The following is a 14,776-nucleotide window of genomic DNA, read 5'->3' on the forward strand; positions in this document are numbered from 1 at the left end:
GTTCAAATTCTAAGTGGACTTGGAATGGCATCGCCCCTTCCTTTAAGCCTGCATGGAGGGTTGACTATATACGGTTTAATTCCGTCTCAATTTTAGTTTAAAGCCTAAATAAATAAATATAATAATATATGTAATATTTCAAGAGTCCAGAAAAATTAATATATATCAAGAATAGTGTAAGAAATAAAACAATACTAACTGAATATCTTTTGGGCTGAATGTTGGCAAAGAACTCTCAAGTTAAGCGTGCTTGACCTGGGGTAATCCAGGGATGGGTGACCCCTCTGGAAAGTTCTTGTAAGCCCATCAGGATAAATTGTTACGATCTTTCTTATCGATCGATACAAGATGTTACAAATGGTATCAGAGCCGACCCCTGACCTCTAAGCGCAGTGGTGGGGCAAACCTCAGCGAGGAAGCTGAGTCCCTGAGGAGGGTGCGTGTAGGCACCTTAGGCGAATCCCACATCGGCCATGCATCGGGGGGAGATCTGAGACCGGTTGTAAGGTCGCATGACGAGGACGTCATGTGCTCAAGGGGGGAAAATGTAATACCCTGAGAGTCCAGAGAAGTTAGTATATATCGAGGATAGTGTAAGAAATGAAACAATACCAGCTGAATACTTTTGGGGCTGAATGTTGGCAAAGAACTCTCAAGTTAAACGTGCTTGACCTGGGGTAATCCAGGGATGAGTGACCCCCCTGGGAAATTCGTGTAAGCCCATCAAAATAAATTATTCCGATTCTTCTTATCGCTCGATACGGGATGTTACAATATATACAATAGTTGTATATAAACTACATATATTGCGGGCCTAAATTCATATGTTTTTATATGATTATTAATTTTTTTGTTATTTTAATTATATTCTTAAATATATATTTTTAAGTTAATTTAATTCATGCACTTTGATTTTTTTTTTCATATAACAATTTAAATTTTTTATTATTTCAAATTTTTCGATTATACTCTAGTATGTATATTTTTGAATTAATTTAATTTTTATATTTTAATGTGTAAAAAAAAAGTAAATAAGACGAGTCAATTTAACTCTTTTTTTTTTTTACACATCAAAATATAGGAGTTAAATTAATTTAAAAATTTAAATACATGGATCTAATTGAAATAACGAGAAGTTCAAATATTTATATAAAACAAAATAAAAATACAAGAGCAAAAAAATAAATTTAGACTATATTACTGTATATAAATGTATACACATATGCAGTATATGCAATGTATGTAAATTGAGTTGATCTCAATCGAATTAGTTTGGTTCAGTCTGAAATTTGGTCTAAATTTTTTTGTCAATTCTAGTGTGGTCCAATTTAGGGTCAATCCAATCTACTCTTGATGATTGACCACCTTTACTATTTATTGTACTAGAAGGGTGACCAGTGCTATACATGTGTACAAAATTAAAAATTTTAAAATAAATTTATTGGATAGCATTTAATAGTAACGGATTATCTTTTAATTTTTGTTGACAAAATGTTAAACAAAATAAAATTTGGTATGGTAGTAAAATTGTTTAAAAAATCAACTAATTATTTTAAGGGTTACAAACATGGTTCGATTCAAGCGCTAAAAATTGAGAAGGCTTATTATTCTTTTTCAAAATTCGAAGAAATACACATAAAACTGTTGTCATTAGCTCAATTCGATCCCCATCTAATGCGATCGTTATAGAATTGAGAATATTTTTTTCTAGTATGAGAGGATTCGAATCATACACCTCTGGTGTACCAATTATCATGTTCAGGGTATATGCTGAGCAATCAAGTAAAATTTTGGTAAGCAAACAGGATAATTTTTTTGATTTTGATAAAAATCTTTCCATAAATTGAAAAAAAATCAATTTAGAAAAAAAACTCAACAATTTTTAAAGAAGAAGGAAAAAGAATCCACCAACGGGTTCTTCCATTGTTAGGCCCATAAAAGTTGTTATCGACAACAATTGCTAACAATCGCTACATATAGGTTTTTAAATTTTTTTTTTCGTATTTTATTATTTACTATGTTATAATATTCTAATAAAATATTTAACAAGAGACTAAATTGTAATAAAAATAAAATTTTAATAATTATTATAAAATTAATTAAAATATGAAGACTAATTCATTTCAAAGCATAAAATTTAAAAACCAATAGCATTATTTACCCTAATAACATCCAATGCTAATATGCAATGCCCATCATTCCACAGGATTATTTGCCACCCAAGTTTGAATTTCTCAACAAGTTCTCACTTTTCCTAATTCTCAAAGCTCATGGCCTTACATGTACCTAATTGTGTAATACCTCTCTGTTTATTTATATATCGGGTAAAATATCTTAGATTGCGTTCTCTTTATTGTTTTCAAGTTATTTTTAGTTTTTGATTTTCTAAAATAATAAAAACGCGTTCTTTTTGTTGTTTTTAAAAATACATTTTTGAAAACAAAAAAAAATATAAAGAAGTGTTTTCATCCAAAACAAATTCAAAACTCAAAAACGTTTATTTATTTATTTATTCGTATTTTATTATTATAATGAAAAAAAATATTACGAAATTCATTAATTTTAAAATGTATATATTTTTTAATAATATATTTGTAATATCTCAAAATTTTAAAATAAATAATAATTATTTAAACCGATATTTGAGGACATTATGGAATATTTGAGGAATTAAGAGAAAATAATAATTTATGTTGTTTGAGGAAATAAGGAATTAAAGGTAATTAATTAAATTATTTGAAAATGGTTAATAAGTATTAATTATCGTATTTGTATTGGTTATTGAATATTTGTGGGTTAAAATAAAATATTAATTTATTTGGGTATTTGGAGATTTAAGAAAAAAAAAATAGTAATAAATTATGTTGTTTTATGGAAATAGGAAAATAAATTAATTTAGTGGATTTTTTGAAAATTATGGAGTGAAAGTGAAATAAGGAATAAAAGAAGAATGGGTTGTGAGTGGCATTTTCGGAAGTTAGATGTGGGGTGTATGTGTAATTCAAGGATGTTGTGGGGGGGGTTTAAACGTGATTTGCGGAAGTGGTTGAAAATCACTTTAAATATAACTGAAGGCACATTATTGTTGAAGGCGTGTGTTGGCGCGAGCGACCGCGCGCAAAGTCGACTAGGCGGCCAACGCGGGATCGAATCTGCAGGTGTGCGCGCGAGGCTGGGGGATTTTGCCATTTTATTTGGCCAAGGGAGGCCGAAACGACGTCGTTTCAGCCCATGGCGGTGGCAGCTGCAGGTTGCGCCACGTGGCTGCGTCCTGACCACCATTTTTGCACCATTTTAAAGCCCATTTCGGGCGTTTCTGATGAAGCAACAAAATGAAGGGAAAAAATGAAGAAGAAGCAGCGGCGTCGTGATGAAGAAATGGAGAAATTTGGAAAAAAAATGGATTAAATTCAGTTTAATTGTGATTTAATTAGCCAGGTAAATAGAGAAACTAGTATTAATCATTCTGTACGATTTGAAATTAATTTTGGGTCCCATTTCATTAATTTTGAGAGTTTAATCTATTTTATAGCGTGTATTATTTTGGTGGCGTTCAAGCGTAAAAACGCTGTAATCAGCTTAAACGAGGCAAGCTCCCTCTACCCTTGTGATCTCTTTCCCTTTTGTGAACCCCACGCCTTCCCTTAATTCGTGTTGGTTTCGCGTATTAATTATATGAATCAATAATTTTATTAGTATAATTCAATTTAAATTAAATATAAGACTCATTGGGGTTTTATTTATGGTGTGCCTACGTGAGATTTTAGACGGTTAAATTATTTATATTGCACTGTAGATTTATTTAATTAAAGCTATGATTTTATTAATTGTTAGAGAAACATTTTACCTCGCAGCAGGAGTGCAAGAAAGGCAAGAAGCAACCATGTAAAGGCAAGCTCTTAACTCTTTCCTCATGATCTTTAATTCCCGTGAAAGACCCCATGATTTCTCGTATTTTATCCCCTCCCTTACTCTAATTTGACGCCTAGTATTATTTATTGAGTTGTTATTCATTTATTTTAATTTAAATTAAATCCGAGACTTATAGAGTTTTATTTGTTATGTGCTTATGGGGGTTTGTACCACCCCCATTCCTTTCGGAATGATGCTGAACCCAACTTGGAGACTAGGTTCCTGGATGTGTGGGTTTAATTATGGTTTTCTCGAGTTTATTTATGGTTCGGTTAGGGTTATCGAGCAGTGGGATAGTGGTCGGCTATTTGGTGGCATGGAGTAAACTATCGTACGGCCCTGATGTGGATCGTCGAGTGGACACTCCTAGTCACTGGCTGTTGACCGGTACTGGGCACTGCTGACTAGCTCTGCCAGTACGTGATTTACTGCACAATTAGATTTATTATATTACTGTTCATGATTTAATATGCACATGGGTACGGGTTGCATGTTGGGATATTCATTTATTGTATATGCTTGGACACAGACATTCTAGCTTGGTTATGTTGCATCCAACACTGGCATATGCATCACGTGTGGTTTACTATATGGGTGGAGCATAGCCTGATGCCTGGATGTATGGGCGCCAGTGTATCACGTTGATGCTCACTACGCTATTGCATTTTTATGTGCATTGCATAGTTACTGGTAGTTATCAGTTCTCGGACGAGAGGACCGTTTCGAGGAAGTCTATGGCTCGGGTGTCGGGAGTACTGACACAGACACACAGGTGACGGGAGCACTGACCCGGGACAGCGCGCACAGGTTTGTTGGAGATTTATGTTGCCTTTCAGGACAGCGGCAGGTTGGTATGGGACTTGGGTGCCGTGTGTCTTGTGTGGGCCCCAAGGACCGGTATGTGCTTTCATTATGCTTTTATACTATGCTGTGCGTCTCATGGTTTATGTGTGCTTGGGGGCTGATGTTCTGGGGAGAGTTTTTTTTTTTATTTATACCGCCTTCAGCCTTTCTTTCCTTATACTTGCTGAGTCTCTCGACTCACTTTGTTTTCTATCATTCCAGGTAGTAGTAGCGTGAGCCATGACAAGGGAGTCAGCTTTTAGCTGCAGAGTCGGTATGGTGTACATGCAGTCCCGTCAATCCCTGTCAACTCTGATGGTTGAGTAGGATTTACTCTATTATTTTTACTGTGCCAGGTTTTTCCTCGAGTCTTGTGTATGTCGGCACAGGAGTCTGTGTAAATTTATTTATCATGTGACCGCTATGTTAGCGGGGTACCTGTAGTGCATGCATGTGTTTAGCTTCGCTTCCGCTGTTCTTATTTTTGTGTATACATGCTAGGCTAATCTTTGTCTTGTATTCCATTCTTTTCCCTTCCGTAGGCTCTCCTGTTTAGATAATCCGGGTGGTTGGGATATCCGGGCGGGGTGCTTACAATATTAACATTAAATATTTCTAATTTACTAAATAATCAAATTTATTAAATAAAATATCATTAAAAATTTATTTTCAAAATTTCAAAGAGAACGCATTTTCTAATTTTCTATTTTGAAAAATAGTTTTTCAAAATAACAAAAAGAATGCGTTTTCAATTTTTTAAAAACAAACTATCAAAACGAAAAATTGAAAATGAATTCAAAATTCAAAATTAAAAATTGAAAAGTAAAGAGAACGCAACCTTAGTAGTTAGGATTTTTTATTTTTTTTATAAAAAACAAATGTGAAGCAACTAATGTAATAACTATAACACCCTAAATTATTTTTACAATATTTGAAGACTTGAGAAAATAAATTCGAATTTAATTTGAAGAATTACTTTTACAATATTTTGAGACTTAAGAAAATAAATTATTTCTCACTATACCACGAGATTGCTTTAATTAGATGATTGTTTCCCATTTGAAGGAGTTGAAGTAAGTGTAAGAAAAGATAAAGAATATGGAAGGAATGGCAATAGAGAGAAAACTAGTAAAATAAGGAAAAAGCTTCCATCAAAGTGACAACAAGAGGTTGAGAAGCTAGAAAGAGTGAGTAAGATCTTCTCAAAAGAGAGCCTAAGATAAGTTTCTCTCGTTTACAAATTCTTACTTTGAGGTTTTTTCATGTTGTATGGGAAATCGATTTTGAAAATGTATTTTGTTTGGCTTTTGTTGTGTTGTACTTGTCAATATGTCTACGTTGACCCAAATTTGCGAGACTTATCATACTCCAAAAAAGAATAACCAGCTAAGTCTTTAAATCTTGTTTGGGACAAGGGACAAGGTTCCCTAACCTTGTCCCAAACAAAGCTGTAAGCTATCCCTATTCACAAACTATTCCTCATTCGGGACATTGTCTCGAACAACTTGTCCTCGTACAGAACAATACCCCTCATAGACTTGAGGGATAAAGTTCTAAGACAACTTCAAATGCACCTTGGTGTGAGACAACATGTTATGACATGGCTTTCTTAATAGATATCTTATACATACACATCTTATGTAGTATTGCCTAAATCCATACTTAACTTATTGGGTTAAATCATCCTCCATGAATGGTCAAAGAGATCGTGGCACGTGCCCAGCCACCTATCCTTATCCAGTCACTTTGGAGTATAAAGAAGGGTTCATTCCCCTCGTTTAGGGGATTTGAAATATGATCAAATACTAAAAACATGAACCAATCGTGCATATTTGCTTACATTAAACATACTTATCCTTTGACTTACTTATTCAACATGTTTTCTAACTTAAATATCGGAAGGCCTGTGTGGGGACAACTCCTTGTGTGCCTTCTAATCAAATTTCAATTTTGTAGAGTACTCCATCTCTTCCAAGACTTTCTCTCAAATGAAGACACCCTTTTCCCAGACAATGATTACAACATCTCAATGAGGAAGAACCTTTTCCCTCATAGGTACTAAAGGTGTCCCACACAAAGACACCTATCTTTTCAAGACTCAAAACCTACTTATTCAAGACTCAAAGCCACATTGTACCTTGTAGCCATTCCTTCAGGATCATCATCTCTCACTTCTTTTTATGCTACAGCCGTGCTCCACCTCCATAAAATCTAGATTCCTAGTATTATAAATTTTAATTGTTGTATTTGGCAATAATAATTTTTTATTTGCATTCATGATTATGTATGGCTATACTATTTTGCTCTGTGTCACTTAACGTTGGGGTGACATAGTCAAGGATCTTTCAAGAAGTACTTAGGTTAGCGGTTGAGAAAGCTCTTGGAAGCATGCTAACATTTCACAAGTGGCTTGTGGAGTAAAAACTTGCATTTTTTTTTTTCATGTATACATTTCATATAATATATTTTATTTATTTATTTTTTCGGGATGGGGGGTTCCTTACTTAGAAGTTTCATTTTCTAACTTGGTTCATTCCATAGAATATTTGAACATTCCAAGTGATGCAAGCAGTTCAAAGGGAAAGAAAGTTATCAAAGCATAAGTTTTGGAAGTTTCATTATTTTTGTGATGTCATATTTTGTGAATATTATGCTTTTTTACGTGACACACTAGAAATATGTATAGATTTTATTTTGGTGATATTAAGTGTATCAAATATGCTAAACTCGTTGTACCAATTAAGTTTTCATTTAAGACATGACATTTTATTTTGGTAGAAACGGACAACTTTTACATTTATATCTTAAGTTCTGGTAATTTAGAAATTTATTTTGAGGATTTCTAAAGATTTTTTGTCAAAATGTCTAAAAGATTTTTTTTCCTTTTAAATTCAGTATTTTAGTACAAATAAAAAATTTAGATTCCTTAATACAATTTATGAATTAAATTAAATCCATCCATAAAAATGAGTACACATACAAAGACCTCGCCTAAAAAAACTAAACCAAACACAAGAGTTTAAGTAGAAAGACAATATTACCAAAGGTAAACCTCCCTAAACATTGCTTAAAAGAATAATCTCTAATGAAATTGGAAAAGTAAATAATAAAAACGAAAAGTTAAGCAAATGAAGATTTTGAAAATAAAATGTAAACCATACAGCCTGGCGAATGATCTTTACAAAAAATGTTTAAAAAAAATTAAATTATAATGTGGAAACACATGCTAAAGATAATGATGTTTCAGTAACTCATTAAACACAATTATAAAAACGCTCATCAACTAGATAATGTTCGATTTGAGTTATATCTACTACTAAGGGGTGAATTTGTTTTTTTAGCCCACCAATATATTATATATGCAATGATGTGGGCCTCACATTCCACACAACAATCAAATTATATTTCTTATAGAGGAGTTTTATATTTAAGAAAACTTAGGCTGCATCCTCTTTGTTATTTTCAAGTCATTTTTAGTTTTTAGTTTTTAAAATAAAGAAAACTCGTTCTCTTTACTATTTTTAAAAATACAATTTTGAAAACAAAAAAAAAAAAATTACAAAGAAAACTCAAAACAACAAAAAGTTATTTTGAGTGTTTTCATCTAAAACAAACTCAAAACTCAAAACACATTTATTTATTTGTATTTTATTATTATAATAGGAAAAAATATTATAAAATTCATTAACTTTAAAATGTATATATTTTTTAATAATATATTAACATTGAATATTTTTAATTTACTGAATAATCAAATTTATTGAATAAAATATTATTAAAAAATTATTTTCAAAAGTTCAAAGAGAACGTGTTTTCTAATTTTCTATTTTGAGAAATAGTTTTTTAAAATAATAAAGAGAACGCATTTTTAATTTTCTAAAAATAAACTATCAAAACAGAAAACTGAAAATGAATTCAAAACTCAAAATTAAAAATTGAAAAGCAAAGAGAACATAACCTTAATCTCCTTAATCCAAGAAAGTAAGAGAGACCTTTATGTCAACTAAACTACCACGTAAATAGTGTAATTAGGGTTATTTTTTTGAGGGTGTACGTCTTTCTAGAAATAATTGATATTGGGATCGGACCTCATGTAGTCCAATCATGATACATCCCAATGCAACCGAACATGTTTAGTCTATTAAAATTCAATCAAATGGCTAGGAAATAGCCAAAATAAAAAATAAAACATGCCATAGTAATTCTCTCTTACTTTCACTTAATAATTAATATATCATTTAAAACACAAATATAACTAATTAAGATAAATAAGAGGGTACGAGAGTAAAAGAAGATAGTAAATATAATTTAAGAATGGGCTTGACAATGTTGGCCTTAATGTTTTTTAGGCCCAAATTTAATGGGAATAGTGGCAAATATCTTAAAAATATTTTCTTTAACACTTATATCAATCCATTTAAAAAATGTAGATGAACCAATGGTTTTTAGCATTTTAGTGAGAAAATTTTAAATATATTATATAAATTATTTAATATAATATGATATATTTTTAAATAATTTAATAAACTGTTACAAATCATTCACATCGCTAGAGCTAGACATAAATTATTCTGTGTTGGAGAGAGGGTTTCAACATGGAAGTACATAAACATAAATTATTCTTAATAATTGTGAATTTTGGAAGTGAGTTATCAAAGCATATTTGCTTAATAAAATATTATAGAAAATAGTTATTCTATAGAGTTAGACAGGTTGACAGACATGTTTACAGAATGAGACTTAAAACACTAAGATACCCTCACCCACATTGCATTGAAAAAAGTGCAATGTAATGTGGCCGATGACATTTTAATCTTTTAACCCTCATTTTATAAGTCTGTCTGTCAATCTGTTTTGCTCTCAAGAATTTTCCTATAGAAAATTTGTTAATGTGAGTAGTAAATTTAAAATATTTAAATATTTTTTTAAGTACAAGAGATTATTTAAGATAACACTAAACAAGTAAGTAAAATCTGATCGAGTATTGAGTTCTAAGAATATGTTATTACTACTGTCAATAGTAAATTATACTCGTACGAATTCTATGTCGAAACATAATGTGGATAATTTATAATAATTTGTTAAATTGTTTGAAAATTACAGTATTGTGTTAAAATGTTTAAAAATTTATCTACTTTAGTAGTTAGAAACATTATAAATAGAATAGTAGTTGTATTATTGTGTTAATTTTTTAAGTGTAGTAATATATATATTTTAAAAATCCCATTTTATGAAGAAAGCCTCTCCCTATATAAGGTGGCATTGGGTTGGCCCAGTATTCATAGCAGCGGGTTGCTTTGAATGAAGAAAGGGAGGGATTTGCTCCAAACCCTCCGAAGAAGCCTCTTCCTGTTCACTCAGCGAAACGCTGTTCGAATCCATCTCTCTTTCTATTGCATGATCTGATCTGCAATTGCTTGTTTCCACTCACGGCTTCACTGCTTTACTTGCAGATGGACGCACCGTCGGAGCGTTACTGCTACAAGCCCACCTTGCGATGGAACCCTCAGGTGGAAGAATACTTCGGCAAAGCATATGGAGCCGATCATTTCTCTCGCATTTCCGAAGCCCTCACGTACGCCAATCCAATATTGGAACACTAAGATTATTACTACTAGCAAATGTGAATATTGTTTATTGTTTTGTTTGCCTATATGCCACCGTAGTGCTGCTTGTGGAATCTAAGTAGGTTAGATGTAGAATAAGCGTCAAAATCGTTTAACTGTGGAATTTCTTTGGTAGAGTGACATGTCTGAGCATCATCAAGTTTTACTTTGAAATGCTTAATATAGCTATGCTATTCTCCACTTCTTTTTGTGCAGCTTTAATTGTTTCTAATGCATTTTTATTTATTTTTCTGATGACTGAATATGTGTGATGTAAAACTAAATAAATTTCCGCCTTCTATGTGTGTGCATATGTTTGAATGTTTAAAACCGCAGTCACCCTTTTTGTGCACTCGTGTTTTGCTTAGGCGTCCATCTTGTTACTCGTGTATTCGTGTGAATATGCTCAAGTCGACTAGTGATGCTGTTATTGAGAAGCTACTGGCAATTCTACAGGAGTCCGGGAAAGATAGTGCTATTTGTGACATTATACAAAGTGATTTTATGGGCCTGGAGAAGAACACTTTTGTTAAAGAATCTAATACTCTACCATACTACTCATACAACCTTGACAAAGTAGCTTCGGAAGTTCCTGGAAGTGCACAAAGTGGTCCTGTTTCTAAATGCCAATTACCTGGGCTAGATTATGTTGTGCTTGTCAAGGGTTCAGGACCACACACTATAAAATATGATTATTCACAATACAAACCCCCAAAGGAGGTAATTGTTAGCCGAAAATGTGCTGAGGCTGTTCTTCGTGGTGCCCAGGTAAACAGAATCTTATTGTGCCTATATATTTTATACACCTGTTGCTTACAGTTTATTTTCAACTCTCTTGGTTTCACGTGTTTTAATTTGTATTATAAACATCCTTTTTTTTTTTTTGGACATTCTTCTTCATTATAACGGTATCAGTCTTCCTACAGAAACCCATTTGCTAAATGTTTTTTGGTTACTAGACTAATCATCAATGCTTCTTTCTGCATAGCTTGTGCTTATCTTTTTTCTTAGAATCCTTGCTTTCCTTGTTCGCGTCCTTGAATGTGGTAAAATTTTTTGACATTATTATTTTGCATGGATTTGTGTTGTCAATGACAATTTAGATGTCAATTGACATTATTAATGCTGTATTGCCAACCCTAACTTGGTCAAGATAAGATGCAGTTGATGACGACGACGACGATGCCATGATTTTTGAGAGCTACTCTTTTAATTTTTCCAGCTAACCTTAGTACTTGAAATTCGTGCTACATTTCGTGTGAAAATATTTCATTGACAATATAAGGTTTCTACGTGAAATGTTAATATAAGGTTTTTAAGGATGAGAAAAGCATTACATTAGTTTTTCTTGTAATTATTTATCAATTTCTTTTTTTTACTTAATTCTATATTTATGTGCTTACCATTTCTTGATGTTGTGGACTGTATTACTTAAGCTCATCTGGAGGCAATGCAACCATGTTATTTGTTTCTATAAAGTAGTTTATTTTTGGTGATAAACATTTTTTCTTTGCCTTGCAACCTGCCAAATAAGGATGACTGGATACTCTTTCTTCTATTTTCTTATGGCAATTCACGTGTAGGTATATGTTCCTGGTGTATTGGCTTGCAGTTCACATGTTGAAAAGGGTGATCTAGTTGCAGTATCAGTTGCTGTGGAGCAGCCTGGTCAGGATGGCAGATGGGGCTTCGGTATAACACGTGGGACTGTTCTACAGGGGTCACAGACAGGCAATATATATTTGCTTTTCTTTAAGTTATCTAGGAAAGAAACTGAATATCCTTTGTTTTAAATTGTTTAATTGTTTTTCTCTGGATCTTTATTGTTGGGAATTAATAATTTAACCATGAGATGGCCATCAAATGATGAAATAACACTAGGTGAAAGTCATTTGGATATTAACTTAACATTTCAATCCTTGTCCTTATGGATGGAGTTTCGAAACAGAATCTATTGCAAGGAGTTGTTCAAGTTTTGAATGACTGAATCTAATTATGTTCCTGCACTTTGGGTCTCCAAGTGAGCATGCATAAAGGAACTCAGACCCATTAGAAAGCTTCCTTCCTGTGGATCTTTGCACTTTCTTTTGCTCTTGAAGCCTTTTGTACAAATGTGATATTGGAATTTTCTGTAGTATTTACAGAAGCCTTCTTCGTACTTTATAATTTTCTGATGTTCTATACTATAATTTTTTTTTTGGATGTAGAATGGATACTAAATCTTTCTTTTCCTCTTCTTAATAATTATTGTTTACTTAAAACTTTGAATATATTTTCTGTTGATTATTGCTTCTTGTTTCTACTCAAGTTATAGGCCAGGTTCTCCAGTTTACCTTCAATACTTCATATTTTTGGGCAAAAACATTATCTTTGTTGATGATTGATAGAAACAGTTAAAGTCATCTCCCATATGCCTTTGTGAGCATCAGCTAATATCAGAGCCTAAAGTGAGTAACATATGCCAATTTGCTATTGCCCGCAGCAAGTTATTTCCCTCTGAATATGCTAGATAGTTTCTTGCATTTATGTTTTTTGCTTCTTCCGTAGCATACTAATGGCTTAATTTTTTCCTTTCCTGTTTGTGTCATGAAAATATTTATTGACACACGATGTTGATGTTCTTTACTTGTAGATCCTTATTTTTCTCAAAGAAAGGGACTGTACATTGGCCAAGGAACCGCAATGATGTCTAGAGCTGGGATGTTTCGTGTTTCAGAAGGAATTTCCGTGGATATGAATAATAGAGTATTCAAGTTACCTTCCTTTCATGGTATCTATTTAAATATGCAATCATACTTAACACAGATATTGCTTTTATTGAACAAAAGTGATCTGTTGTACATTTAGTTACACAGATTTGGATTCCTTTTTAAGGAGTTCCCTTAATGTTAGGAATAATAATCTCAGTTGTACCATGAAGATCATATGGATTGGTGGATAAGTTTAGAATTTTGGATAAGTTTGACATAAGCAATTTATGTGCACTATTATAATTGAATGAGTTACTTAAATAACTGTTATGGTGCATATTTCTGTTGTACTGTTGTCAGCATCATCATCAACTGCACCTTATCTTGACCAAGTTAGGGCGATGGCACGGCATTCACAATGTCAATTGACTTCTAAAGTTATATTGACAATACAAATCTATGCAAAAGAACAATGTGGCAGAATTTTCCTCTGGATGCTCTCAATTTATTTTATTAAGATTATAAGAATATTTTTTGGTGGAAAATGTTAGAACATTTGTACTAGATTAGTGAAATAGATATCAGGAAAGGTTATGTAAAATAGCGCTGGTTATATTCTGTTTAGTTGGTTAGGAAAAGTCTTCTAGAAGGATTGTTTCTAGAAGGACAGCTGGCCATTTTGTTAGGAGTATCGGTCAGTTATGGGTGTATTTTCTGTTGTTGTAACTCCCGCACCTATGGCTTATAAATAGGTGTCGAGAGGACTTCATTTTGTGCTTTATGCGGAAAACTCTATCTTGAGAGCTAGAGGTCTTGAATGTGTGCTTAGAGTGAGGCAGGTATAGCTGTGTATACTCTGGGTTGGGGAACTCTATAGTTTTCAGGATATATGGGCTATGAGAGAGTTCTATCAAAGGCACATATAAACCTATACAAGATAGTGAAAAGTGAAGGCCAAGCCAATCTGGACGTAGGTCTCAATTTGAGACTGAACCAGGATAATCTTTTGGTGTTCTTGATGCTGTTTTCTGATTCTTTGGTATTGTGTTTCATAATACTTATTGCTGTGAGGGTTTGTGAGTCTCTATTCGTGTTTTCGAGAGTGAGTGTCCTAGAGAGTGTTGCGGTTCTACTCTAACAAAAGACCAGACACTTAAACATTTCTTCTTACCTAGATAACTTTTCATGTTTACTGGGACTATTGCATCTGGTATGATATGTAGTTCAAACTTTATATTTTCTGCTGAGGAAGTGCTGATTGTTCTTTTGTTTCTTGATCTTTTTTGTTTTCAGATGTTCTTGAGGGGGAAATATTTCTCCAAAATCTGCCAAGCATTATTACAGCGCATGCCCTTGGTATTCATCTTGGCATTATTGGTTTTTCTTTACAGCTCTTTAAATTTGGTTTCCTCTCTCTCCCTCTCTCTTGCTGGTAGATGCGAGTGCCGTTGCTTGCCCATGTCTCTTAATCATGCACAATTGGAAATCTTTTCTCCTTTACTTGTTCCCATGGTTACTTGAACTAGAAAGGATCTCAAATTGGTATAGGTGGAAGATTATAGTTCATTGGTTCAACAGTTGATCTAATTTGCAATTAATCTTTGTTCATTTTAATGCAATACATAAAGGAGGCTACTGCTGTAGTTGAATCAAGTGCTCTATCAAGTTTTAACTAATTATTTTCCCTGTGGAAAATGATTGGACTACTTAAATGGTTTCTTTAGT

The 14,776-nt window shown here is 32.8% G+C and overlaps 1 protein-coding gene across 1 annotated transcript in view; it reads left to right on the plus strand.

The window, feature by feature from the left end:
• The first annotated feature begins 10,039 nt into the window (after positions 1-10,039).
• LOC127792141 (rRNA (cytosine-C(5))-methyltransferase NOP2C) overlaps positions 10,040-14,776 on the plus strand; it is a 30,875-nt gene continuing 26,138 nt past the window's right edge. Inside the window, exons 1-6 of the mRNA XM_052322516.1 lie at positions 10,040-10,125; positions 10,209-10,330; positions 10,730-11,129; positions 11,945-12,092; positions 12,994-13,131; positions 14,345-14,407. Of these exons, the coding sequence (XP_052178476.1) occupies positions 10,057-10,125; positions 10,209-10,330; positions 10,730-11,129; positions 11,945-12,092; positions 12,994-13,131; positions 14,345-14,407 (940 nt within the window). The 5' untranslated portion in view covers positions 10,040-10,056. The remainder of the gene's footprint in view (positions 10,126-10,208; positions 10,331-10,729; positions 11,130-11,944; positions 12,093-12,993; positions 13,132-14,344; positions 14,408-14,776) is intronic.

Source organism: Diospyros lotus, chromosome 15 (assembly GCF_014633365.1).
Source record: "Diospyros lotus cultivar Yz01 chromosome 15, ASM1463336v1, whole genome shotgun sequence".
Lineage (NCBI taxonomy): Eukaryota > Viridiplantae > Streptophyta > Magnoliopsida > Ericales > Ebenaceae > Diospyros > Diospyros lotus.